This window comes from Channa argus, chromosome 9 (assembly GCF_033026475.1).
Source record: "Channa argus isolate prfri chromosome 9, Channa argus male v1.0, whole genome shotgun sequence".
NCBI lineage: Eukaryota > Metazoa > Chordata > Actinopteri > Anabantiformes > Channidae > Channa > Channa argus.
The window spans coordinates 5,098,220-5,125,000 of NC_090205.1; the positions used below are offsets into that span (position 1 = coordinate 5,098,220).

The following is a 26,781-nucleotide window of genomic DNA, read 5'->3' on the forward strand; positions in this document are numbered from 1 at the left end:
GGGGGGGGGCTCGTTGTCCTGCATTAGCTCCTCTCAGGATTTCCTGCATGCAGTATGTGACAAACACACTGAGACTTGAGGCTTGAAAATGTCAGAAACCAGATGGATGAGATGACTGAAGGTGCAGTTTGTGGACGGTTTGACGTGTTTGCTTTGCAGCCACCTGATACCCGGGTGACCCTCGGGTTTGCCATTACCACCAAAGTCATTGAACAGTCATTAAGATGACAAACAAGTAATTTATTAACTAGTGAGCTGATGATTACTTTCTTTCAGACTGAACTGTAGCTGATTGGCGGCTTGGTCTACTAGCTATCTAACACTGATTACCAATCTGACTGACTGAGTGGTAAATTATGGACAAGTAGGCCGTCAGGTCTGCAATGAAAACGTGTGTCAAATTGTTCGATGTTGCTGACTGATGTGCTCTGGCTGAGCTCAGACTACAGAAGGTTCAGGTCTCTGCAGGATGGTGCAGTACTTCCTCTTTGTGGTGGCTGCTACTGTAGAGTTGGTTGCTCTAAAAGGGCAGATTCACTCATTTTCAACTTGCTCCCCGTGGCTTTAGTTTACTTTCACTTGGAGGAAGCTTCAGTTCAGGTTATGTCATCTCATTGCTCACTGTGGAGGTTGTGATCATTGTCAACCTGTTTTTCCAGGACTTCCCCAGATGATCTGATCAGACTTCTAATGACATAAAACTCCTCCGGGTGATGTCATCTGGAGGCATTGTTCAGCCAGAAGAAGAGAAATATTTTAAAATAGGGAAGTCAACGAAAGGTTTAAAAGCATAATTGTATATTTACACGCTAAACTAAAGCCTCTGGGAGCAAATTGAAAATTGTTGAAGTTGCCCTTTTTAAGATTCATTTGGACTGGTAGTCCAGGAATTTAATCTCAGGAGATTCTTGAGGTCACATGTGGGTCATTGTCCCACCTGGCAATGACGTGTGTTGTTGGGGTCACATGACCACAAGTCAAATGGTCAATGGTTCACAGCTTGACTGAGAACCTGAATGGACACAATTAAACCTGGAGAGGTTTTATGGACAGCTGAGATGAACTAATGTGATGTACAAGATATCCAAGTTTACAGAAGAACGGGAAGACAGAAACTTTTGTTTGAGAATTTCAAAGGTCTGTAGTCTGAGCACAACCTTACAGGCTGGTTCTCCAACTGACTTCTGTGTTAAATCAGTCTCCATTTAAACAAGGCTTATCCCATAGGAATCAGCAATCGGCACTCAAGCTCTAAATTTAATACATGATGCTCATCAACATTTTGAGAATAGACCCATGTCCAGGCAAACTCGTTCTCTTCTGACACTTTTTACAAACTTAAAATAATTATATCTTTCCAGTATTAAATAATCTTATATAAAAACACACACAAAAAAAGTTTGAAATAAATGGCAATGCTCCCTCTACAGAGTGCCCCTGTCCCCCAAGTCCCTACATTTTTATACACATCATCCCGCTTTAGCATTCTTCCATTAATCCCGCGTTGTCTTCATCTGTAACCTTACTTCCATCGCCACTGCTCCATGTGGTACCAGTTATTGTGCAGCAAATTGTCTCTGTTGCCGTTGTCGTTCAAGTCTTCTTTTTTATATTTCAATGCGAAGCTGCACACAGGTGAAAAAAAAGCTTGATAGGTGATTTTTCTGGGTTGCTTGTATACAGTTATTTATACATATATATATTTTTACTCGTCATTAGATTAACATGTATTGGTAATGACAGTAATAATGAGTATAATAGGAACAATTGTAATCTTAGTTTAAGAGTAGGAAACACGGCTTGGTACTTGCTCAGAAATCCAAGGGAAGGTGGTGTAAGGATGAGGAAAGACGGACAAGTCAAGACAGACACTGATTATTTCTTCTCTGCAGGAACAATGAGACCTAAATAGTCAGTTCAGTTCTTTAAGGTCCAGCCAGTGTCTTTGCTTTCTACCACTCACTCGTCAGTTTGGTGCTTTGGTCCCGTTTTGGAGGGGCGGGAGGTGGACCTCTCCGCAGTGTTGCATAGCCTGAGATGTTGGCGTGTTTGGTGGAGTGGGAGTGTGTGTGGTGGCGAGACAAAGTGTGGGAGTGTCCTCTGACACCCTGTTGTTGTTGTTGTTGCTGCTGCTGCAGAAGTTCTGGAGGAGGTGGCGGGAGGAGTGCCATGTCATCCATGGTACCCATGGGCTCCATCTTGGAGGAAGAGATGAGGTTGGAAGAGGTGAGTGAGCCGTGGCGGGACACTGACTTCCTCTTAAGGGTGCGGTTGAGATCTTCCAGGAAGTGAGGCTTTAGAGCCAGGGACCCTGGTCCTGCTGATTTTGGTGAGGTGGGGGGAACAGGAGATGAGGAGGAAGAGTAAGAGGACAGGGAAGGAGGGGGAGTCTGAGACAGAGGAGGCGGCGAGAGGGGCATTGTTGTTGTGTTGTCATACTGGGTTGTGTTGCTGGTTCGTCTGTTCAGTGCTGGAGGAGGAACCATCACCTGATTCAGTATTGGAGGAGGGATCGTCCCCTTTTTCAGAGAGCCTTGCTTCCATGACGACGATGACAAGGACAAGGTTGCCGACGGTTGATGTTGCTGCATCTGTGGCTGGGGGTTCACCACCGCAACCTTTGGGGGGTGATGGAAATCAGAAGGGTGGGGAGGAGGAGGGAAAAGCTCAGAGTCAGTAGGGGGAGGTGGGAAGTAGTCCAGGGATGTTTCAAGATGAAGAGGCTGAGTTGGGGGAGGCGGGGGAGGAGGGGATGGGAAGTCAGAAGGCTGATGGTGCTGACTGGTTTGCAGCCCCTGAAGTGCCAATGGAAGGTTTGCCAAATTCAGCTTCCCTGGCTTGGGGAGTGGAGGTGGGAGTGCAGAGGAATCTTTTGAAGGAGACCCAGTTGCTGAGGAGGAGCTGGACGATGTGCCCGTCTGAGAAGCTTGGCCAAATTTGTTGACCAGACTTTCCACCTTCTTTGGCCTCTCTTCCTGGGTCTCACTTGAACTGGACCGGATGGATGAGGCTCTCTGTGGGGTTGGTGGTGGCCCTCGCTTGGTGCTTCCTGTGGATGAGCTGGAAGCTGACTTCTTTATGGGGGAGCCTGTCTTGGATGAAGTGGGAGGGGGAGGGAATTCTCCTAGAGAGCTGTCAGGAGGAGGTGGGGGGAATTCTGGGGACTGTGGAGCCACACCACCTGGCTGCCACTTTGGTTTAGCCTTGACTGCTGGAGGAGACTGAGGAACAGTAAACTTAGAACCTTCCATGGAATTGGAGGCAGGTAAAGAGGAAGGGGCAGCGTTTCCTGGGAATTGATTGACAATCTGTTTGACCAAAGAGGAGGTAGCGGCCGCAATGGAGACGGAAGAAGGGGAAGAGGGAGAGATGGCAAGATTTTTGGAAGAGAGGCTGTGCTGCTTTGGCAGTGTGGGAGGTGGCTGATTTGGGGAATGACCTGTTGAGAAACTTTGTTGCTTTTTAACTTGCCCAGATCCACTATGGAGTGGTGTTGGTGACACAGGTGAGAGGGCTATTGGAAGAGAAGAGGGACCTGAGGGTTTGGGAGCCGTTTGAGGTGGAAAGCCAATAGTGAAGTTTTTGGGAGGTGCAGGAGGGGGTGCATTGGGAGACAGAGGCCTGAGAGCTAGCAGCGAGGAAGGAGGAGAAAGCTCTGCTGGAGGCGGGGGTGGAGGCGAATGATCATCAAGAACTGCTGGGCTGAAGTCATACACCATGTTAGGGAACTTCTGTGCCAGGAATTGCTGGAGGCCAGTGTTGGAGAGTTGAGGGCATGAGTTGGGGATAGGCTCTGGAGGGGGAGGCAGTGGCAACCCATTGGCTTCCAGGGTCTCTGGTGGAGGAGGTGGGAGGTAGGAGGGCTCCTCTTGCTCCAATGGGGGTGGTGGTGGTGGGAGAGCAGAGGGGCTTGGTGGACCAAATTTTAATGCGGCCATTGCTGAGCCTGGAGCTGGTGCTGTTGGTGGAGGAGGAGGGGGAGGAGATGGTGGTAAAGGCGGGGAGGTACTGTAAGAAGCCGGGAGGGTGTTGTAGTTGGGTTTTGCAGACTGGATGGGAAGTCCAGGTGGGGCAGTGCCTGCCGCCTGCGTCCTGGACTTGTTCTGGCTCTGCAGGCGAGCCAAGGTGCTGTATTTGACATATGAGGAGGTAGGTGTTGGCTGATGGCCCACACTTGCAACAGGTGGAGGTGGAGGAGGAGGAGGCGAAGGCGGTGACGGGGAGGAATCCTCAGATTGGACAAAGTCCTCAGTGTAGCTGGTCCGGGAGGGTGGCGTCTGAGAGAGAGGAAGGGGCTGGGGGGAGAGTGAAGGAATCTGGACAGGGATAGGTCTACTGATGGGGTCAATCTTCATCATCTGAAGAGACAAATGGACAAAAGAGGTAGAGAAGTAGGAGAAAGCAACAAGAAGGAGAAAAAGTAGAGGGTGAGACAAATTTACTGTCAATTAACAACTGTAATGTAAATTTTCTTGAAACCAAACAACCCAAGACAAGATGCAAGAATTTAAACAAACTGGTGCAGTATAAGAACACACTGTTATTAATACTTCAGAAAAAAAGGTGAAATGCACTCACACCCCCCAGTGAACAGCATCTCTGGAATAACTTGGACCTACGTGACTGCTAGACTACACATTCACAGTTGGTAAGATTTAATCTGTGCTGTCTGGAGCAAATACAGTTTTAACCCTCCCTGACTGTTGGGTCCAGTTTAGCTAGAACAGCGTTTGAAATTGGTTCTGAACCTCAAGGTCTTAAGCAGCATTTTAAATGTTATAATTCATTCACGGTTGTGTTCAAGAGGCTGTTAAACAGATTAAGAGGTGCCCCTAGTTGTTCCGTAGTCATGTGTCGCGCCGCAAGGTTGGACCCAAAACAGTTCAACAGCAGCCAATTGACAACAGGGATACAGTAAAGTTGTTTTCATATTCAGTTGTATGCAAATGTTTTTTTTCTCATAAATCAGATTTCCATGCAAGTCCTTAAACTAGGTATAGGGAACCCAACAAAACGCAGGACAAACAAGGTGCCAGTCTGGGGGGCCCTGCCGTATTTAAAGATGGGGAAATCTGGATCTTCATTATCAAAGTGTGATCTTGACCAACGAGAACTTTTTTTTTTGTCTTGGCTTGAACAAAGAAGATTTGCGAAGACCTTGAAAGAAGAGTTGTGGATGTTCGAATGTCAGGCAGATTGTGAAACAGAGAACACTCACTTTCTACTGATGAACATGTGCAGCCCCAAACATGGGTCATATTTATGCAGAAATAGAGATGATTCTAAAGGGTTCACAAACTTTCGAGTGCCACTGTGTTTGATAACACAATAGAAACAAACTAGAACAACTGCAAGATATCGTAAAATGTCAGCTACTGGGAGACATTTTCAGACCTGTGCGATGTCAACGCCGCTGCTACCCTCCCCAACAGTGGGCAACTGTAACACATCAACACAATTAAAGCAAACGGGTTCAAACAACCAGCACCAACACAAGCAGCAGTCAGTGCAAACTGTTAACATGCCTGTTACATCACTTCCTGTCTAACCTCCACTACCTCCTCCTCCTGCACACAGTGGAACTGGCAAACGTCCCTTCACCTTTGAACACTGGCAGGGAAGCAGAGGGGGAAATATGGGAAACGTACTACACATACAAACATGACAATGGAGAGGAAACAAGGCAAAGCCAGTGTCTGAGTGTGTTCCTACCTCTCCTTGTGTTCCTCGCCTCCAGGCATCGGAGAAAATGGAGCTGACAACACTCTGGGAGCGAGTGTGGCTCGATGATGTCATCTCAGAAACCCCGCTGTCGGACTGACTGGAGTGGTTGGACTGGGACTCTGGGGTTTGGACAAACAGAAGTTTTGTTTACCGTTTTACAACTGATGATGACGGTTATTCTGTTTCTGATGGGGCCTTGGGAAGCATGTTGAGAGCGACTGCGCAGCTTGTTGCACTCGGTTAGCGAACTACTTCTACTGTAAGTCCACCTATTATGGGTTAGTGTGTGTGGGCGATGGGGAAGAGGGGGTTGGTTTTGGTAAGCTGGAACACAGAACCTCCTCAGTGCTGTGGACCTGACTAGTTGCTAAAAAGGTGTCAACCTGATGGCTGAATTGAGTGGGGTCTGACAATAATTTTCTCAATTATGAAAATGTGATGTCTTGAATTATTGTGTTTTGTCCTACATATAGTCGTAAATCTCCAGGCATCAAGTTTGTTAGGCAGCTCATTCTTGCATTTGAAAAGTTCTTTTTAGCCAGAAAATGGACTGAAACAATTTCTGAAAGTTGTGAGAACAGTCGCCCCCCACAAATTGTGTTGCAGCTCTACAACCCAGGCAGGCAGACCTGGAAGGCTGGAGGAACTGGAGCCTGACTTGATTGAGGAAGAAGAGAGGGAGGACCAGTCATAGGCTGCTTCTGTCCTCCTCATGGCCTCCTGAAAATTGATGTACAGCTGCTTCCCATACTGATGGAGACAGAGACAATAGGTTAATGGCAGATATGAAGGTACAACAACAGCTCTGCACTGAGTCGATTTCTGCAAAGATTTCAACCATTGACTGTAAGTCAGGACAAGTAGAGATGACATGGTATTTTTAACATTGATGATGAGTCAATTTAGGACTATAGTCTGATTCAGTGTGTATTTAGCTACAACAAATGTTTATCAGATATGTATCTGATGCACTAAAATAACAGTATCCACCTTATTTTTCAGGAAGGTCTTGGTTTCTAAACCTAAATGTAAAGATGTGTTAAGTGGCTGTGCAGCACTGTTCCCAAACTATCTTTGGCTTAGTACAAACGCCAGCTACAAAAAACACTGCTGAATGCTTTGCACGTTGACCTTGGGTCACGATAGTGTCGCAGTTCAGTCAAACATCAGCGTTAAAACTCCCGATACGCTCGTTTGAGATGATGACATTTGAGATAAAACATGTAAGTGTTAAGTAAATATTGAGTCAGATCCTGTAAAATATGCCCAGTAGTTTCTGCTTATTCTGTTGGGGACAGAATCTCATCAGGTGTAACATGAAATATGTTTTTACATAAGTCATTTTATTTTTGATTGGTGCACCTTGAAGGATCAGATGTTCTCCACATCTCATCCTGTAGGTGAACTTGACATCAACTCTGAGAGACTCCCCCATAAACACAAATAAAGAGCCACCCGTCACGTTCACTACACGTCCACTGCTTTTTACCTTGGCGATGCGAATACTGTTGATCCACTGTTGGAGGCTTCTGATGTCATCGCAGCAGAGATACTTGATGTACTGTGACTTCTTCTGGATCTGAGGGTGCTAAGTACACACACAGCATATTTCTGTACAGAGTACTGCAAAGACCCTGAGTAACCAAGCATATAATTTCTATGTGTGTTAGCTACTCTCCACAAAATACTTGGTAGAGTTAAGGTTAAGAAACAGAATAAACTAATCAAACCACTGCAGTATTAATAAACATACTATTATCAATGGTCCTAGTTTCTGTTTTTTGAAATAGAGGTGTCATTACTGTGTCACACCACGAGGTGGCGCCAAGGCTGCAATGCCCCAAATAATACGGTGGTAATCACTGCTGTGCTTGTACATGTACCTTCAGCACCATACAGTAGTCTGTCGGGGCCTTGTACTTGCTCTTGTAGTCCTGGCCGTGGTAGACGTTAACATGATCCAACTGGAGAAAACACGCCAGGTCTCTGGATGCCTGCGCGCACAAACCAATCCAATTGCATTCATCTTATTGTTTTTTGTTTTGTTTTGAAGTTATACAGTAAAATTAATTTCCAAATACTCCCTAAATCTTTTAAATAACAGAAACAATAGCAGTGTAGAAATGTTGCTGCATTCAAGATGTTTGGTAAATGTACAAAAAAATATTCAGAATACTATAAGTGAATTATTAATGCTTGGAGTGTACACTTCTTCATATACTACTTGTAGTAGTAGTAGTAGTAGGTCATCAATTTCCCCCAGGGATTAAATAATATCTATTATCTATATTAGATTTTATTTTGTAGTAATTAATCTGAGCAGTAACAGCAGCCAGTAAAAAGATAAAGTATCTGAAAATAAACAAGTAGCACAGCACTGTCTGTATTTTCTACCCTCACCTTGGCCTTTCCCTTGGGGACGTAGTAGATGCCGGAGGCCCTCAGCAGGAAATAGCGTTTCTTCCACGACTTCTTTCCATCTTCTTTCAGCCATAACACTCCCTCCATCTCAGGGACTGACACTGAGCTGCCGCCAAAACACTCCTAACACACACACACACTCAGTGTAAATAACTTGTCAGTGCTCGTTCAGTTTAAGGAACAAACGATACGAGAGACTCAGAGTTTAGATTTATTCACCACTGTGCTTTCTGGGTCGTACTGTATAATCATTTTTTTTTTTTTTATATGCTATGATGTGAATGTTTATCTGTGGGCAAAACACCAAGTCTCATGGTGTGTGTCCCTCATTTGTAACTAGCGAATGACTAAATAATAATTTTTTTTTACAGATTTTTCCAGTTTTTGATGATCAAATGTTAAAACTAAAATTACCAGATTATTCTATATTCACCTGACTATAGCAGAGAAAAAAAAAAATCCGTCTTAAAACAGTCAGGTGCCCATATGATCACTGAAGGAAACAAATCCCTCTGTTTCCTTTATGAAAGGAAAATAACAAAAAGAGGAAGATTAGTTCTTAGACCTGGAAAAAATGCGAACCTTTCCTTTAGGAATATATCGTGCTGTCTCTACTGATCTCTAAAAGGGTCCTCATTAAGACCAGGACAGGGGCTCACATGAGTCCAGCGTCAGTCTCAAGTCCTCCAAAGACTCACCTTTCCATCATTTCTGCTAAGTTGCTCCATTGTGAACTGCTGAGACCTCGTGGTGGTCTCGGACAGTTCTGCTTACTGTCCCCAAATTAGCCAAAATTCAACATGTGAAAAACAACTTTCAGGGATTATGAAACACACATCTGGGACAAACTATGTGAGGGTTTTCTCCAACTCTCTTCAAATGGGACTTTTTTCAGCCACCGCTTTGAATTTAACCTTACAATTAATTCTCGTATTGAACTGCACTGTTTAATCGGACTGACTCCATTTTAACTATCGTGTCAAATGTTTGTTGTGAAACGATGAGAAGCCGATTGTGCAGAGGTAAAGGTTTTATGGAAGGATCAGACAAAAGTGGTCGTTTTGCTGGCTTGACCTTCAACTGAATCCTGTGAAACTTGCTGAAACTGTGTGCGCACGCGTTGGAGCACGAGCAGCACCTGAGCTAGCAGCTGTGTGCAAGAGGGGAAAAAACAAACTGACCTCCAACAGGGCCTCTTTGTTTCTTTCGGCCATCTCGCACGTCTCCTTCCGCCCCAACAAATAGTTCTGCGGCAGACAAGTGCAGTCACTGGTTAGCAGCGTTAAAATGCACTTTTAATTATGTGCGTCGCCATGCGGCCAACTCTCCGCATCTCACCTGGGGGTTTTTGAACAGAGCATATTTCTCGATGCGCTCGGTGAACATCAAGCGGTTCTGGCTGTCTCGGGTCCAGTTCAGCAGGTTCTCCACCAGGTTTTCGTGATCCTCAAAGATCCGCTCTGCACAGTGTGGAAGACATTTTATCTAAATGAATTCAAGTCACTGCAGAAAAATGAGTGTTTCAGTTCGTTCTGCAAATTTAACTGAAAACCATGCAATTAGCCAAGACATCATGAAAACAGGCAGCGCGTCTCTGGAGCTGAGGTAAAGTGTGTCCATGTGCTTTGGCTGTCACACAGGAGCCTATTTAAACCCTCCCCGGGCTGAATCCTGGCCTTCGGCCTAGGTTTCACACACACATGGAGAAGACTGGGCAAACCAGCAGAGGGTTAGCTTTGGCTAAATGAGCTACACTTCACCTTCTCTCTCTCTCTTTTGTAACCGTGCTGAGTGGCTGCTCAGCAGAGGCCCTGAAGATGTGGGTTAGATCACACGCTTCGATGCACCGGACCTACATCAACATTCTGTGTGTGTGCGCACACTCATGTCTTTGTAGCTGAATATCAATGCTGTCTGCTGGACACAGCGCTTTTGCAGACGGGCACAAATCTACTCAACACACCTCGATGTCTGTGAGACACGACCAGACGGTGTTAGTTGCACCTGAAAACTCTTTACCGTGTTTGACAGAAAAGCGATTAGCAATGACCTTAATCGGTTGCTAGGCAACATCTGTAAAACATGAAGCAATTAAAACACTTCAGCATTTCCTGTACACAACGATTGCGTAAGCTGGATGTAGTGCATGCTGTTAAAGTAGTTGGCATCATGTGGGAGCTAATGATTAATTTAGTTATGAGTTTGCCAGTCATTTATAAAAAGAAGCCTGTTCTGTTGACTTTATCATCATCAATTCAATGAATTAAATGAATGATCAATTAATTAATGTGCTACTAGCTGCAGCTCAGGCATCGTATTAGTGCAGTTGCTAAAAACACACCAGTACTTGTGAATAGTTTATGTACTTTCTGGCTTTATTTACACTTGTTCCTTTTATCTGTGCAACACCTGAATATGTCATCTGGCAATTAATAGACTGGTTTTATCCCACTTTATCCGTTTACCTGAAAATGGTGCGTGAGTGTGTGTGTGAGAGTGTGTGTGAGAGCGCGCTCACCCATCTGAAGCTCACTGATGGTTTCCACCAGGGACCAGTCTGGACTGTAACCACAGTGAGATTTATCCAGCAAACTGTCCAGAACCTGAGCAGGAGGAGACACGGAGCACAAAACTGCAGTAATACTGTTGATGGCCATGTTACCACCACGTTTAATGATATTAGTACTGTACTAGCAATAAATGCATCTTATTAATATTCATACTTGACCCTTACATGGAATTTACCAACCAAACACTAAATTACACACTTTATATCACAGTACTTCGTCCGTGACTGCGTCAAGTTTTCATTCTCATATTATTGCATCACTACTAGAGGGTAGTCGGGGTCATACCTGTCTGACAGTCTGTCTCTCATCCACCATCATGGTCTTTGAGCTCTCGTCTGACAAATGAACACGAATCACCAGCTGTGAGAAAGAGACGACATTTAGGATTGTGACACGTCTGCGTTAAATACTTTCTTTTCATTCTGGCTCTTAAAGTCTTCATCAGGCCACACGGTCACGTCTGACAGTCTGAACCGTCTAAACAGTTCGTGTTTTCTTCATTTGTATCATATACCAGTGTCCTTCCTTCATCACCTGTCGGCTATGTTTAAATAGCGTCCGTTACTTTATGTACTGCTGCTATAGTATCTTTACATCTAGGTGCTAGTGTCTCTCGTCCTACCACATCCCTTCTCACTCATTCTAAACATTTTACATTTAGAATTTTTTTTTTTTAGTCCGTTTAAACTTTAAAAATTAATTTTAAACAGTGACATTATCTGGCCTCAACTTTGTGTAATCAGACCATTTTTGATCAAGACAAAATCGATCTGAAGTCTGAAGGTGTGAAAATGTGCTCTGGTTAAACAAAAGTGTGACTGTGGTACCTTGCTACTGCTATTTTTAGAATATACTGTAAATATTATTTGCTTAATGTATTTGACACTGCAGAAAATTAGCAAATGCAGTTTTAGGACTTGTATGTTGACGGCATCGATAAAGGATTTGTCACACACAGACGACAAGTAGCTGGAGCTCTGACTGTGTGTTTTGTAAATCCAGGTTGTTAATCCAGTCCCTGTGTGTGTGTGTGTGTGTGTGTGTGTGTGTGTGTGTGTGTTTGTGTGTTGAACCCAGCTGTTATTGACCACAGCTTTCAATGTGGAGTATCACTGACCTGACCCAGAAACCTGATTCAACTGGACCTGTGCCAGACACACACACACACTGTACTTTTTATTTTACTGCATGTTTCATCCAGACTTACCTTCTTCACCTGGGCCTCCTTGATCTTCTCCAGGGCGACTCGGATATTTTCTGCCTTTAGCTTGGCAGCCTGCTCCTCCTGCACACACACACACACACACACACACACACACACACACACACACACACACGGGTCAGTCAATATTCACTAACAGCACTGACAGACACATTCCTGCACCCGTATTAAAGACCCACATGCACGTCAAACCCACTCATCCTCCCACATACCTGATTCTTCCAACAGGAATTCATGTTTGTTTTGAGCTGTTTTTTTTTTTTTCAGACAACCAACACTTCTGTGTCTGCTGTGCATTAAATACAAGGACAAAATCTCATCCTTAACTCCTGCAAAAACCCGGTGTCTTTATGAGCGGAGCATCAGCGTAGTCGTGTAGTCCCACTCTGTTCGGCTGGCTGTGCACCAGATGTCCTGACACGCTAATTTAGCTTCTTCCAGCAGAGTTTTTAATCAAACTACGAGTTCTCGGACGAAAGACGAAATGATCAACACAGCAGCTCAAAGTTAGTCCCAGACAGTGGTGAACTGGCCAAGGATCCCAAACTGAAAGGAATAATCAGACATGTCTGGCTGTCAGCACAATACCTGCTTCTCCTCCTCCTCTTCATAATCATCATCATCATCTCTGTATAAATGCGCCTGTAGGGGAAGGAGATTGGATTAAAGCTTGGATGCTACGTGTTGGTTGATAGTTGCCGTCTCTCCGAAGAAAGATTATCTACATCCCCCTCCCCACACACACAGAGTGAAGGCTACAGTATGCCAACGTCTCTCTGCTACTGCAGCCAACACACAGTAGAGGAATCCCACGAGAAACAAGACAGTGAGAGAAGGTTTCAAACACCTGGCTTGTCCACCTTCAGTACAACAGAGTCAAGATACTGAGCTCTGAGAAAAAGAAAGTATAACGATGGTGGATGGAGGAGCAGAAGCAGTCAAACAGCCTCGATTCCAGCTGAGCACAGTGCAGGAACTAACACGATCTGCAAGAACAATAAGAGTAGAAATAAACATCAATAGAGCAAGAATCCTATAAAAAAAAGCAGAGGAAGCTGAGTGACTGAGCTGCAGGTTCACACAGACTGACTCATTTTTGACTGAGAGCCGGGTTGAGGAAACGCACCGACTGACCCGCAGACTGACTGACGGACAAGCCGGCTGATTGATCCAAGCCAAGCTGGAAAATCAAAGTGAGAGATGCTTCCTTATTCCGTCACATCCTTCCTGGCTGTGCAAGACGGAGGTAATGAGAGGAGGAGAGAGGGACGTGGAGACGGATGGGGATGGGGGAGGGGCTTTGTTGCTGTGCCAGCTTACGTGCAGAGGCACTGATCTCTTTATCTCATGCCCCCTCCTCAGTCCCTCCGCTCTCCACACAACAGTCTTCTCATCTTTCCACTTCGCTTATCTGATTTGTTTTCTTCCTCGTCTTGTCCTCGCTAATTCACTTGTCGCTTTTAGGGGATCCTTCCCGTCACTTCGCATGAGTGTGTGTGTGTGTGTGTCTGTGTGACCCAGCGAAAGGGCTCCACTTTAGCCAGCACACAAACACACAAGGATTCAATTTGTGAACCAGCGAAAGGGCTGAACCGAATGAAGAGGAAGAGAAAAAGGAGATTAGCAGCTGATCTCCTTATTGGCGTCCCCCCAAAAGCCCCTTAAGTACACACACACACACACACACACACACACACACACACACACACACACACACACTCCAAATTCTTTAAGGCTTTTACTCTAAGCCCATAAACAGCTTCATAATGAACAATCTATGTTTTGCTTGATGCCAAACAGAAGGGTAAATATGTGAAATAGACAATTTTGCAGGTTTCACCATGAACGCTTTGTCTTACTGACTGTTTCAGGTGGTGACTTGTCAAGTACATTGTCATTATCTGTAAACTCTTATCCCGTTCGGGATCACTGGACCTTATCCCAGCTGTCATAGGGTGATGGACAGGTCTCCAGTCTGTGTCAGACATACACAGACAGACAAGCATTCACACTCACATTCGCACCTACGGGCAACTTGCAGTCACCTATTATCGACGTGCATTTAACATGCACTAATATGAATATGTTAATAACTTGTTAGCCAGCTGAAATTCTGCTAAACCGGAGTCAGATGTTACAAAATGTTTAGCCTATGAAAATGTGTGTGAACAGACTCTACAGACCAGTCCTGACAGTATTCAGTGCTAACAGACACTGTGTATTAGCGTTAACGTGCTTCTCGGTTTGCACTCACTGGTCCTTATCAGCACAATTCTATAGGCCTGAAGCAGCTGGCTAAAAGTGTCAGTTAACATCTTCATCATCACAGCCATCAGATTTAATACTGTCCCCTTCAACTCGGCCTTCAACATCCTCATCACATCCCATGGTTACTGGCCGTTTTCGACGTATTCAAATTATTTTGACGGCTTTTCACATTCGAATAAATTCACTTGTAAAGCAGACCAACAAAGAAAACACAGGTTCCGTTCACATTTTGCTTTTTCCTGATCTATTTCTCTCCATCACTACCACGGTCCTCAAGTTGCCACGATCAATGATCTCCCTGCCGACCAGTCCCTGTTCTTCAAATGTCCGTGAGACTCTGCTTGTTTTTCATTATCGTGATTCCCAGGAAAAATTTCTAAGGCTTCCATCAACCTCCCACTGACGCTACTCCACCACCAGCAGTGTGTGGACTCCAAAATCTGTCTTGAAATGGGTCTGCACTCAATGAAGATTCGTCACATCCATGGAGCTGATCAACCAGGTTCAACTAGAAACATTTGACCTTCAATTTAAAATACCATTAACTTTCCCGTAATCATGATGAACACACCCATTAAACCTACAAAGTTGATGGTGAAAAAAGTGATGGCAACACTAAGCTTCAAATGTCCCTAAACAAGAACTGGAGTCAGGTTTTGGCAAACCTGGAGTCCAGTCCATGAAACAAGAAACAGATGAAAGGAAGGTGGAATTGTTTGTGAGGAACACGCAGCATACATATGGCATTTAAGGAGAACAGCATACCAACATGAAAAGATCATCCTAAAAGTAAAGTAAGGTGGAGGGAGCATCATGAGTTCGAGCTACTTTGCTGCTTCTGGACCACTGGACCATTGAGGAGGAGAAAACTAATTTATCAAGGTTTTCCCCGACGGTATAATATGGCTTTAATGGATTTGGAGACACAAAATCTGCTTTTTGGAGTGGCCAGCTCAGAACCCAGACCTCAACCCAATAGAGAGGAAGGGCCTGCTTGAGATTATTCCTGCCAAAGCTGGTTAAAACTCTGGTTAAGATGGTTAAACTCTCTTTTCCACCATCATTTGTGACTTTTTTCACTCCAACTGCAAGAAACTATTCAGAAATCCAATAATAATACATTAAAATATAATACTTTTGTTAATCTATAAGCCTGTCTGATTGCAACTTATTCTATTTTTAATTAGACACACAATTTTTTACTGTGGTTTTGTCAATATTTTGTCCAGCATATTTGGGAGGGTGCTTTTATTTTTTGCCAGCTGGCAGCCTAAACATTTCCTCTTCATCTCATACATATTCAGTTGACCTACATTATAGAGCCACTAAAATTAGCTTTTGCCCAGGAAAAATCCAGCTGCCATGGAAGTCCCACAGACCGTGTCCCTCTTGAGGCACCGTAGACTCAAAACAGAGTGAAGTGAAGAGACTTATATGGAAGTGGGCCAAAAGTGTGTGTGTGTGTGTGTGTGAACGAGGATGTGTGTGGGTGGATTGGAGTTATTGCTGATGCAGTGTAACACTGACACAGAAAGAAGATGCTATATGCAGATCTACACACACACACACACACACACACACACACACACACTATACACACCATTGCCTATGAACATACATGCACTGTGTACACACACAAACACACAGCTGTGCCTTAAATGAATGCAGATAATTACACCCTCAGCCCAATCACTGCTGCAGGAATTAGACTGTCCCTGTTGCTCTTAATCTGCCTGGATTCTCAGGGCCCATCGTAGCCCCGCCCCCTCTAATCTGGGACCACAAATGAAAACAGAAATAACATTTGTTGAGACGCAGCTCAGAGCACTTCAAAACCACGGACCAGTAGAGTCAGAGATGCTGAAGGACAACCAGAGGAGTAATCCTGGCTTGCTTCATTTGCACTGCAGTAAAAGCTGCTCTTGGATAAATTGATTTTTAAGAGTAAAAGTAATCTGATGACATTTACTTATGCTTAATCCACTGCACTCAGACTGATGTTTAGAACCAGAATCCTGCTCATAGCAGTGCATCAGCATTTTAGCAGGTAACATTCAAAACTCAGTTTGACGCACGGAGGCTCAGGAACGTATCCCTGTTTTGTCCAGGCTGAATGACGATCCAACAAAGAGCCAAAGACAAGACGTCTAAACCAGAAAGCCCATTACAGCCAGCTGCTGAGTGTGTGTGTGTGTGCGCGTATGTTTATGACTGTACTGGGCATGACTCCGTCTCTGCAGCAAAGAAGATTATCTCTGCAGATCTGGCACGTTCCTCTCACCTCCAATCAAACGGCCTCATCTGCTCTATCATCCAATCAAATCAGACATTGTGGATCCAATCAAAATGAAGCCTTCCTGCTCTCTCTCTCTCACACACACACACACACACACACACACACACACAGAGATAAGTGAAACTTTGCATATGTGCAGTATGAAGTACAGCCTCAGAAGCACTAAGATAAAATGACAAACCTCAAATCAGATGATTTATCAGATGTGTAAATATGAATTATGTGTTTTTTTGAAGAGGGGAGGGGTCATACAGTATCATGTATGAGCAACTTCTTCAGCCTAAGCAAAAGCCAATTTGCAGCAGCTTCCTGATCTGGATTGAACAACGATTACAGTAGTAGCTAGTCCAATTAACTGCATTGACCAGTGAGAGCTGCCACTGGGCTCATCTACTAAAGCTCCATTACCGCAACTGGCTGAGCTCCAAACCGAACCAACAGGGGCGACTTCACGTGCCCTCGGTTAATCGCTGTCCATGAAGCAAAGTGTGAGGTCCCCAACCGCCAACAGCAGAAGGCAGCACACTTCATGCAGAGTGCTGGGAAGCTGAACACCTTACTGTCTGTGCCTTCCTAAAAATCTTCCCCAAAATGGAGATTTGCTCTCATTTGTTTCAGTGACGAATGCAGCTACAGTTGTCAAAAGACGTAGAGAAAAGGCGTTTTCAGGTCACACACACACACCGTGATCCCTGCTCAAATGATTTACAGGAAGCAGACACAGAAGCCCCTCACATACCTGCACTTACATGACTCCCGACACGTCATTATTCATAATGATCGCACAGGGTGTGTGTTAGCATGCAAATGTTCAGGAAGAGGTCCAGAAACAGATGGACATTTTTATAAAGACCTCTTCTGACCATGCCATTTCGTATCCTTCATGCTTCATACACATACAAACAAAAAGACTTCTGGACTCTGGCCGTAGATATGATTGACGGCAAAATCAACTCCGTCACCACGGTGACAAAACTCAACCAGCACACAACAGACAAAGAGGTTCTGTGTAAGATGCAGGAACAGTGTCATGAAGTGCAAACTGCTTCTGTTTGCACGAGGAATCATTTCTCCCCACAAACAAAGTGACGGTTGGTATTCACAAAGCTTTACAGAGCAAACGCTGCAACACTGGCAAAGTGCTTGGAATTTGGACATTTCTTTCCTACTACTGAACGTGAAGACCATAGACTGTAAACTTCACAGTGTGCAGATTTGAGTCTTATTCATATATTTTCAGTAAAATTTGGTACATGTTTCTGATAAGGATGTTGCAATATACAGCACGATGCAATTAAATATTTCGTCATCGTCACGTTAAAACTACATTTTTAAAATAACAAGGAGACATGAAGGAATCATTGGATTATAACTAAGTATATTTACTGTACCGTATGTAGGAGGCATTTTCTATATCACGCAACTTTATTTACACTCCACTGACACGCGAGAGCTTTAGTTACGTTTGTAACCTGAGCTAATTAAGACCATGTATTTTATGCATTGTTCAACATTTAACTACCGGATGAAATGAAGACTCATAAATAATAAAATTAAGAATTTAAAGGCTTAGGGTGCCATTTTGATTGTTGGTGATCATGACGGGGACCCAGCGGTATTTTATGAAGCACTAGAAGTCAAACAGTCATTAATTGTGAATTAAACAACACATTAATCAAGTTGGTGATATGTGACACTTTTACTGGATTGAGTGATTATACTAAATCAAAAGAAGCCATTTACCTGTAATTCTTTTCTCCAGTACTGCTACTTTTTTCTACTTTTACTTAAGTTTAATAATAATTCTTTGACCATAGAAGTAACAGAGAGTAACTCAGTCTATTTTATATTTTTTCCAACAGCGACAGTGAGCATATTGCAACATAAATTGGGAGGACACATTCAATTTAATTAAAATTTTGTCCACAGAATTTCTATTTATCTTTTTTACTACCAACACAATCACTTCTTGCTCTTGTGTGCGCTGTTTCAATTGATCGAGTTTATTTCAGAGTGTGTTCAGTCATTAGGCACAGTTTTGGAAATCAACCAACCTCAGCACGACAAAGCAAATGAACACAGATTGTTTTAATAAGGCTACAGCTACACTGGTGTTGCACGGTGTTGTGGTACCGCTAAAAGACACCTGAATCTTCTGTAAAGCTTTGGAAATATACACTCACCACACACACACACACACACACACACACACACACACAAACTGACCTCCCTTTAACACTACAAAAGGAAAAGGGGACAAAAGGGAGATGGAAAGAGGAGTTCACATGCAGAGTGGCTACGATTGCTGGTGCAGCATCCCAAGCTGACAAACGTCGTGACATGCAGGTTTACCCACTCATGCATACTGAACACAGACATAGGAGGGACAGGACGCTGACATGCCAGAGGACAGAGGGAAGCGTGCAGAAGTAATTGGGGTGTCACCTTGGTCAGCAGGTGGGAAGGTTTTCCTGCTATGTTTCTCAGAATCAGAGAGGTTTCCCTGTCCAGATAGGAGTGCTTTGAGGAGAGAGAGAGAGAGAGAGAGATGGAAGAAGTCCCGGTGAATTAATCTGGTTTGTGTGTTTGACTGATTGGATGTGGCAGTTAAGCAGAAAGCTGTGTGGTGAAGCAGAGATCAGCAGCAGAAAACATCAACGATGAAAACATCTGAAATTCAAACCTGCGAAAGAAAATTACACACATTACATACAGTTCACAGTGTTAAACTGGGATGGAAAGGAAGCGCAGAGACACGTTGCTGATTTAAAAATTAAAACTAACTGACGTATGAAATCCAAAACTTTTCAATTTAGTCCAGTTGAAATTGGAATTGAAATTGGTGGGACACCCGGGCAGCAATTATTTGAATGCATTAATTTCGGACGCAGTGGCTCAGGTGGTAGAGTGGCCGCCTACCGGCCATAGGGTCGGAGGTTCGTGCCCCGCGCTTCCTGACCACATGTCAAAGTGTCCCTGGGCAACACGCTGAATCCAAGTCCGGTAGAAATTGGGGAGGGTTGCGTCAGGAAGGGCATCCGGTGTAAAAACTGAGCCAAATCAACATGTGGAAAAATGATTAGTGACGGTAACGTTGCAGATTGCAACCATATTAAGACCCCAACCCACCGTTCCATCTTTGAGCGTGAGAGTGTCTTTGGCGTGTCGCCAGCTATGACCACGTCAATGCTGCCACGTACAATTGTAATTTTCCTACATTGTGATGCATTTCACTGCTTATGTAACAATGCTGATACTTGGCAAAGTATTGACAGAAAGCTGTTGGATTCTAGTCTGATTGTTTTAATTGGGCTGCAGAGTCGAAGATGGGACAGACGACCTGTAACCTTACAGAAGCTAGCAGAACGAGAACCTCAAGTAAAGTATGGAAGCCCTCCAGAGGCCCTGAGGAGAAATACGAGGGGCTTAAACAACTTTACTGCCCGATGCCAGTCACACAATAACAATAGGACAAAAAGTGGTAAACTGTAAGTATCGTTTCATCTTTGGTACTAGCATCACCAAATTCCACCTTCAACAACTGTCCAGCATATTTGAGAGGCTCTGTCCATTCTCGGCTACTGAAGCAACACATCGGTGCCTCCAAAAAAGGGTCCCACCTACCTGTGTGGATGCAAACGGTTCATTGTAAGCTAAAGAAAACACTTTTTTCTATTTCTGCTAATAGATCCCTCTAAATCCTACACACTGCTCCTTTAATGTAAGACTTTTGTTGTGAAAGTCTGAACGTAGTGACACTAGGCCTTCAATGCTGTTTATAATAAAACTACCTGATAAAACCCGTCAGAGGTTTTCTGCTAAAGTTGCAAAATGAAGTGGAGTAGAGGCCTGTTATTCTTTGGGAAGTAAAGACTAAATAATTCAAACAAACAAATATAGTCACTACTGCTTCAGGGTTGAGTGGTGGGACAGCGAAATAGGGCACACGCCATGGGATTTTAACTCCAGGCCAAGAGGAAACCAGACAGATCATTATTAATTATTTATTTTTTAAATGAAATGATATAATCCCACATATGAGCATGTGGCCACAGTAGGTTTTTGACCCTTTTGCCCAAGTGCAGTTTGGTTTTTTGTGAGATTTGTCATTTGTTTTTCAGGAGTTTTATTTTTTTTTACTCACTAAAATTTTACAAACTGACAAACGGTTGAGATCTGATTCACAAACAGTTAAAAAACAAAAACCCACAGACTATTTTCAGGCAAACAGTATCTATTGCCATCTGTAGTAATCTCATGAGTGCGTATATGCGTGTGTGTGTGCGCTTCAATCACTAGAAACCATTTTATAGAAAGCATCTGATCTCTCAGGAAAAACTCAGATTAGAAATAACATTCAGGTCAAACACACACGATTACAGTCAGCTTTTCTATTTGGCCAAAGATCTAAATCACCACAGCCAAGTCTGTGTGTTTGTGTGTGTCTGTGTGTGTGTGTGTGTTTGGGTTTATCAGCACAGAAGTCAAGCTAAGGTTGCTGGTATATTACAAACAGAAAGCGTTTGAAAAACTGCTTTTGTGATACTATTGATACCTTTCAGGACCTGCAGATGCTCTGACTCTGGTGGGACGTTACAGTTAATCCACATATAAGACAATTACACAGAGTCACGAGACAGAACAACATTTGTTCTTTGGTCCCCATTTATTTATCCCATAAGTGTTTTTTAATATTGTGAAAAAGTAACTGCCAAGGCAACAGAGCCCAAGTTAAGAGTTGAGTGTTGCACTGCAGTGGATTGTGTTTGTGACTCAAACATCACCACAGAGTAAATAGACTTAAAGTGATGTAGAATGAGAATTAATGATCTTTACAGGTGCTGTTGTCATTACTTTTGGACAAAGCGCTTTTTCCTTTTTAATTCCAGTCTGGATACAATAAGAGGGACACATTCTTATTAATGTGACAACCAATACTCCATGATTCTTTATGGGACGTCCGGCCGAGTCCCGTTACAGGTCACCGTAACTTTATTATTATTCCCGTAATAGTGTGTAGAGAATATTCAAACTGTAGAGTCCCAGTTTCTAATGAGCTGGACTCATGGGAGCTGAGCTCTAGGCAAAAATACATCCTCTCCTCTGGTCCCTCTTATAGCTCATCCTTTTATTTCTACTTGTTTCACCTGGTTTGTTCTCTCTTCACCTGTGTCACTCTTGATGTTCACCCTTTACTCATCATCATCCTTTTCTCGTAGTTCTATCATCTGCAGTCGCCTGCCGACTCACTCTGGCCTCTCATCCCTTTATTCTAATTTCATTCAGTCCTCCACTCGTCCTCCCTCGTTATCCATCTCTCTTTCTGTCCTTTTCTCTCCTCTGCTCAGACTTGCTGTAGTTTAAGTGCAATCATGGGATGAACTGGAGCAGTAACCCAGTTTTCTGTTCACAGAGCTGCACACTGGGCTACTTCTCTGAGTTTTGTAACAGGGTTTTAGGGTTTAATTCCTCAGCTGCCACTAGAGACACAAATACAGGACGGAATGAGGTTCAAATTCTCAAAAAATGTCTTGGTGAAGTGAAGTGTAAACTGTCATGAGCTCTTCCTGACCTTTTGTCCAGTTCACTTTTTGCCAGCACAGTTCTGAAATGTTCACATCTGATGCCGTTGATCATTCAGGCATCATTATGACTTTTCAGGCTTTTCAGTGGATTCTGGGACAAATAAAACGGAGCGACTTTGATCATGAAAGAAGCAAGTACACTGCCTGAAGCAGCAGAAGGAGAAAAAACCGTACAGCAAAGGCAGCATTGAAGACCTGCTCTTGGTTTGTAGCAATGAGAAAATAAGACCCATTTACTGCTACAGGGAGGACAAATGGACCTAATGTGATTATGCAACACAACATAACAAGATGTCATGAACACTGAGATGGCAGCAATTTGAAACCTGGAAAATGGAAAAACTAAAAATTCACTATGTTTGTATGTCTGCCAATGCAATTTATTCGTCCTTTTCGGTTTATCCGGTGAGTTCAGAGTCGCCACAGCAGATCATTGTCCACATGTTGATTTGGCACAGTTTTTACGCCGGATGCCCTTCCTGATGCAGCCCTCCCCAATTTCGACCGGGGTTGGACCAGCACTGCACAGCTGGGGAGGGGCTGTTGGGGGTTCAGTGTCTTGCCCAGAGACACTTCGACATATAGGCGGCACTACGCAGGAATATGAAGGTAAAATAACTTTGGGAAACAAAACAAACAAGTAGCATTCTACTTCTTATATATAACCATTGTTGTCACAAATATAAAAGCTTTTTTTAAATAACATTAAGAAACATGAGTGTGACTGTTAGTAACTAGATTTTAAGACTTTAGCACAGCAGAGTTTGTATTCAGCTTCAGTTTTGTCCCAGTCAACGATCTTAAAACAGCTGTAAACAAAAGATCAACATCTTTCAGCTTGTCCCTTCAGGGGACAGGGGTCAGGGGCCTTTGACATTTAGCCAAGGTGGCCCTTGGTGGCTGGCCGGGGCCACACCTGGCGGGGGTGGGATTCGAACCTGCAGCCTTCAGCATCCCAACCCAACACTCTACCACTGAGCCCCAGGCCTCCTTACATTTTTCTACCTCCACCTATCTGCAGAGGGTAACGTAGTATCGGATACAGCATTGGAGAAGTTTTCCCAAGTACGAGTACACAAAGGCAGGTTTGGCCCGATGCCCGGTACTGGTATCGGCAGGGAGTATCAGCCCAACATACAAATGATCAAATTATTCATTCTGTCTTTCATTTTCAGACATTGGGCTCGTACCTCTGTGTTGTGAGGACTTTGACTGGCTCCTTCGGCCGAGAGCGTAGCTGACGACCGCTGGCTGTCTGATTCGCTGGAGCGGAGAACACTGTCCAGTGAGTCCATGGAGGAAGCAGAGTTGACCGAAGCCCCGGATGCAGAGGTGACAGAAGAGCGCGCGGAGTGGACGATAGATCGCACCTGAAGTGTCACAACAAGAAAGAAAAACACGAGACGAGTCAGAAGTGAAGCACGGGTGTCCAAAGGTCAGGTCTACAGTATTTGTCCACTGATCAGAGCCCTTTTGGTCAACCGTGTATCCAACATCCTAAACGTCATTTCATTCGTGAATTGTAAAAAAGATTCAACACAAAACACGGCGAGTGCGCTGACTTCGGACTTTACCTCTTGTTCGCTGACGGTGCCGACTGATCCCGTGCGTCGATGATGGCGCTGAGACGACCCGGGCCGTCGCATCGTGGCTGATCCATAGGTGGAGGCAGAGCTAAGAGAGTGGGAGGAGGTCTGACGAGCCGCTTCATCCATGCTGAGAGATGCCTGATGGGTAAAGCAGAGGAAGACTTTTACGTTCTACATCATGAAATCGAACCCATGTAAGGACGGCGGGCAGCGTGGAGCAGGGTCAACGCCATCAGTGTGTCAGATAGAACTTTTTTGTTTTATCTTGTCAAAAATGTCACTATTGCTGTTGTTGCGTATTCTCACTAAGCTATAAAAATCAAGCCCATGACATGAAGGTAATGGCATCAACGCCTGTAAAGTTGTTGAATTCAGCATCTTCTCTGCCAATAGAGATTCCAACGACAACACCGATCTCTTCTTCTCCCTCACTTTAAAACCTATTTGTCTAACTTCGTGAATCACTAAACAACTGAGACGGTAAAAACTAAGAGAGCAGTCCACAGTCCTTACACTGACAAACCAACTTGTAATTTAGCTGCAGATGAGTAACATCTGGATGATGATGATGTGGACGGGTTAGTGCACAGGTGCATCAGCTGGGTGAAGAGATGACCAAATACGGTGCAAAGAGGGGCAAGTACTGGCTTTCAACCCCCAACATCCATAGGCTCTTATCGAAACACGGACCCCAGCTGGAGGGAAACCTAATGTTAGATGACAACAACACTGAATCGAGTTCCTTTAACGTACCGCTCCAGCTCCTGTTCTCATCGGACTTATTTTTTATTTTTCTAGAGCTCCACCAGTCTCAAATGCACCAACTGATTTATGGAAAAGTTAGAGATGAACCATCAAAAATGTGTGTCAACTCACTGTTTTCATCATTATTTATGTCCTTCTGTCATAACTGTTCAGAGAACTGTGTATCAATTCTGTTCATTACACTTTTAGATTTGTTTGTTTAATATTTATAGTTATTTGCCATAAAAATTTCTCTCTGGGACTAATAAGGTTCCTTGAATCTCTTTGAACGTTTTATAAATTTTACTAATTTTGTAAAACCCGTTTTCCCAACTCACACACACCTTCTCCAGCTGGGCAGTGATGTCGTCCAGACTAAAGTTAGAAGCCAGCGCAGGTCTACCAGGATGCCCCGTGGGAGCTCTGATAGTCCCAGCTGGTGATGCTCTGGCGCTGCTGCTGCTACTGCTAGCCCCGCTGCTGCCCCCCCCACCACTCACGCTGTTACTGCTGCTACCACTGCCCCCTGCTGGCTGCTGTCTGCTACTGCGCCCTGCTGGAGGCTTCTGACGGACCTGCAGACACAAACAAGCGGTGATAACAAACCACACGGCAAGTGATGTGTGGAAAATCAAACCTTTATTTGGAGAGAAATTAAAGCAAACCTGAAATGTTTATTCTTGGCATATTTAAGAAATGTGATTATAGGCATGTACCTTGGTGTCCGTCAACCCCAGTCGAGCCATGCTGCCTCCGCTGTTAGGTTTGGCGTTAATGGTGCTTAGCTCCTGCTCGATGGAGCTGAGATCAGCCATGAGAGCGTCCAGGTCCACGTTCTCCCCCTGGTTCAATGCCTCTGCAGACGGACACAGGATGTGAGACTAGCAGCTCCAGGCACAAAGCAATTAAAGTGTCTCTGTGCATTTACAGTATGTGAGAGCATCTGACCTTGGATGTTGTAGATGGAGAATCTGTAGGAGAAGTTGGCCATGTTGGTTTCCTGCCTGAGGGGGGCCTTCTTCTCAGGGGGGCGCTCGGGGCGACCATCATCCAGACTCTGAGTGGACAAGGAGAAAGAAAACAATGAATGCTACATTTGATTCTTGCACCGCAACCCACCAAACATTTCTTTACCAATCCACTGTTTATTTGTATGATGAAGAAATTAGTTAAAACTTATTAAATTGTGAGAATGACAACAACAACAAAAAAAAGACCATCACTTTTTCCACGAGGTCTAATGACTTCACCGAATTGCTGACTACGGTCCATAAATAGTCGAAACCTAAAATGTCTCTTAAATGACCTCAAACTGCAGCTAAAATCATTCCATCACATATTAAGTGTTTCTGCTTCGTGGGTTAATCAACTAAAATCAGCCGTTTTTCCTGTGATGGGGTCTGGTTATTAGGGTTAGAAATCATACAATATTATAGTTTTACACTCTAATGTCCACTGAAGGCAGTTTCTCTTTTGTGTAGTTTCTAATCTCCTTCTTGCCGATTGGCTCATGACATGCCTCGCGTGTTTACCTGTGTGAGTTTGTCGAGCTCTCCCAGCCAGGCTCCAAACATCTTGTCCAGATCCTGGTCCTCCTTATCGCTGTCCTCCTCTTCCTCCTCCTCCTCCTCCTCCCTGACCTCCACCTCCTCATCCGACAGCTGATCCATCTGAGGATCAGAAACACTCTAGTTAGTTCTGCTACTGCAGTTCCAGGACAGAGTGTGAGCTTTCAGCTCCACCTGGTGGTCAACAGCCTGAACTGCATGACAGCCAATAAGGTTTTAATGTGATTTAATATTTTCTTTCTGTGTCTCCGTGGAACAAACAGCAGGAGGCACTGTGACTGAAAGATGTGATTATGACACCTCACATCTGGTGGAAGCTCAAAGTATAAGTGCACAAGTAAATGAACGTTTTAAAGAGACAGAGTCCAGCTGTATTTCATAAACCAAACAGGACGCAGATTGAATTGTTTGGCCTAAAAATGACATGCAACACTTCTTAATGCATTTGGCTTTGATTCCACTGACATTTAAATCGTTTTTCGTTGTCCTTCAAAAGCAGCAGGGACAGAAACAAGCTGGGCAGTGACACGGCAACTTAACAATGCCAGCTTTTTTTCCGTGTAACACATCGATATTGAACTTTATGCTGTTATTTCTACATTTCAGGGCGAAAGTAAGTAAGTAAGCTTTTACTACAGTACATTTATCTGAAAAAAATAGAACTTTTTCTTTTGATACTTCAGCTTTACTCTGTAAATATGCGTTTTTACACTGTTGAGTTACTGCTGTTATTAATGTATAGGACAAGTTTGTCTTAAAACAAAAGTCAGGGGCCCATATGGCCACAGAAACAG

General features: G+C 44.0%; 1 protein-coding gene across 5 annotated transcripts in view; it reads right to left on the minus strand.

The window, feature by feature from the left end:
- Positions 1-225: 225 nt before the first annotated feature.
- Positions 226-26,781, minus strand: part of raph1a (Ras association (RalGDS/AF-6) and pleckstrin homology domains 1a) — a 58,010-nt gene continuing 31,454 nt past the window's right edge. For 2 of the 5 annotated variants that reach the window (XM_067515506.1, XM_067515507.1), the window contains exons 3-20: positions 25,952-26,089; positions 25,368-25,476; positions 25,136-25,275; positions 24,764-24,994; positions 23,661-23,813; positions 23,277-23,456; positions 18,947-19,021; positions 11,923-12,000; positions 11,001-11,075; positions 10,664-10,748; positions 9,484-9,605; positions 9,327-9,392; positions 8,125-8,268; positions 7,608-7,718; positions 7,214-7,312; positions 6,354-6,474; positions 5,713-5,843; positions 226-4,358 (exon numbers count right to left, since the gene is read on the minus strand). In XM_067515506.1, coding sequence (XP_067371607.1) covers positions 1,953-4,358; positions 5,713-5,843; positions 6,354-6,474; positions 7,214-7,312; positions 7,608-7,718; positions 8,125-8,268; positions 9,327-9,392; positions 9,484-9,605; positions 10,664-10,748; positions 11,001-11,075; positions 11,923-12,000; positions 18,947-19,021; positions 23,277-23,456; positions 23,661-23,813; positions 24,764-24,994; positions 25,136-25,275; positions 25,368-25,476; positions 25,952-26,089 — 4,464 coding nt within the window. In that variant the 3' untranslated portion in view covers positions 226-1,952. The remainder of the gene's footprint in view (positions 4,359-5,712; positions 5,844-6,353; positions 6,475-7,213; positions 7,313-7,607; positions 7,719-8,124; positions 8,269-9,326; positions 9,393-9,483; positions 9,606-10,663; positions 10,749-11,000; positions 11,076-11,922; positions 12,001-18,946; positions 19,022-23,276; positions 23,457-23,660; positions 23,814-24,763; positions 24,995-25,135; positions 25,276-25,367; positions 25,477-25,951; positions 26,090-26,781) is intronic. The other 3 variants (XR_010915172.1, XM_067515509.1, XM_067515508.1) reach the window with 3 other exon arrangements.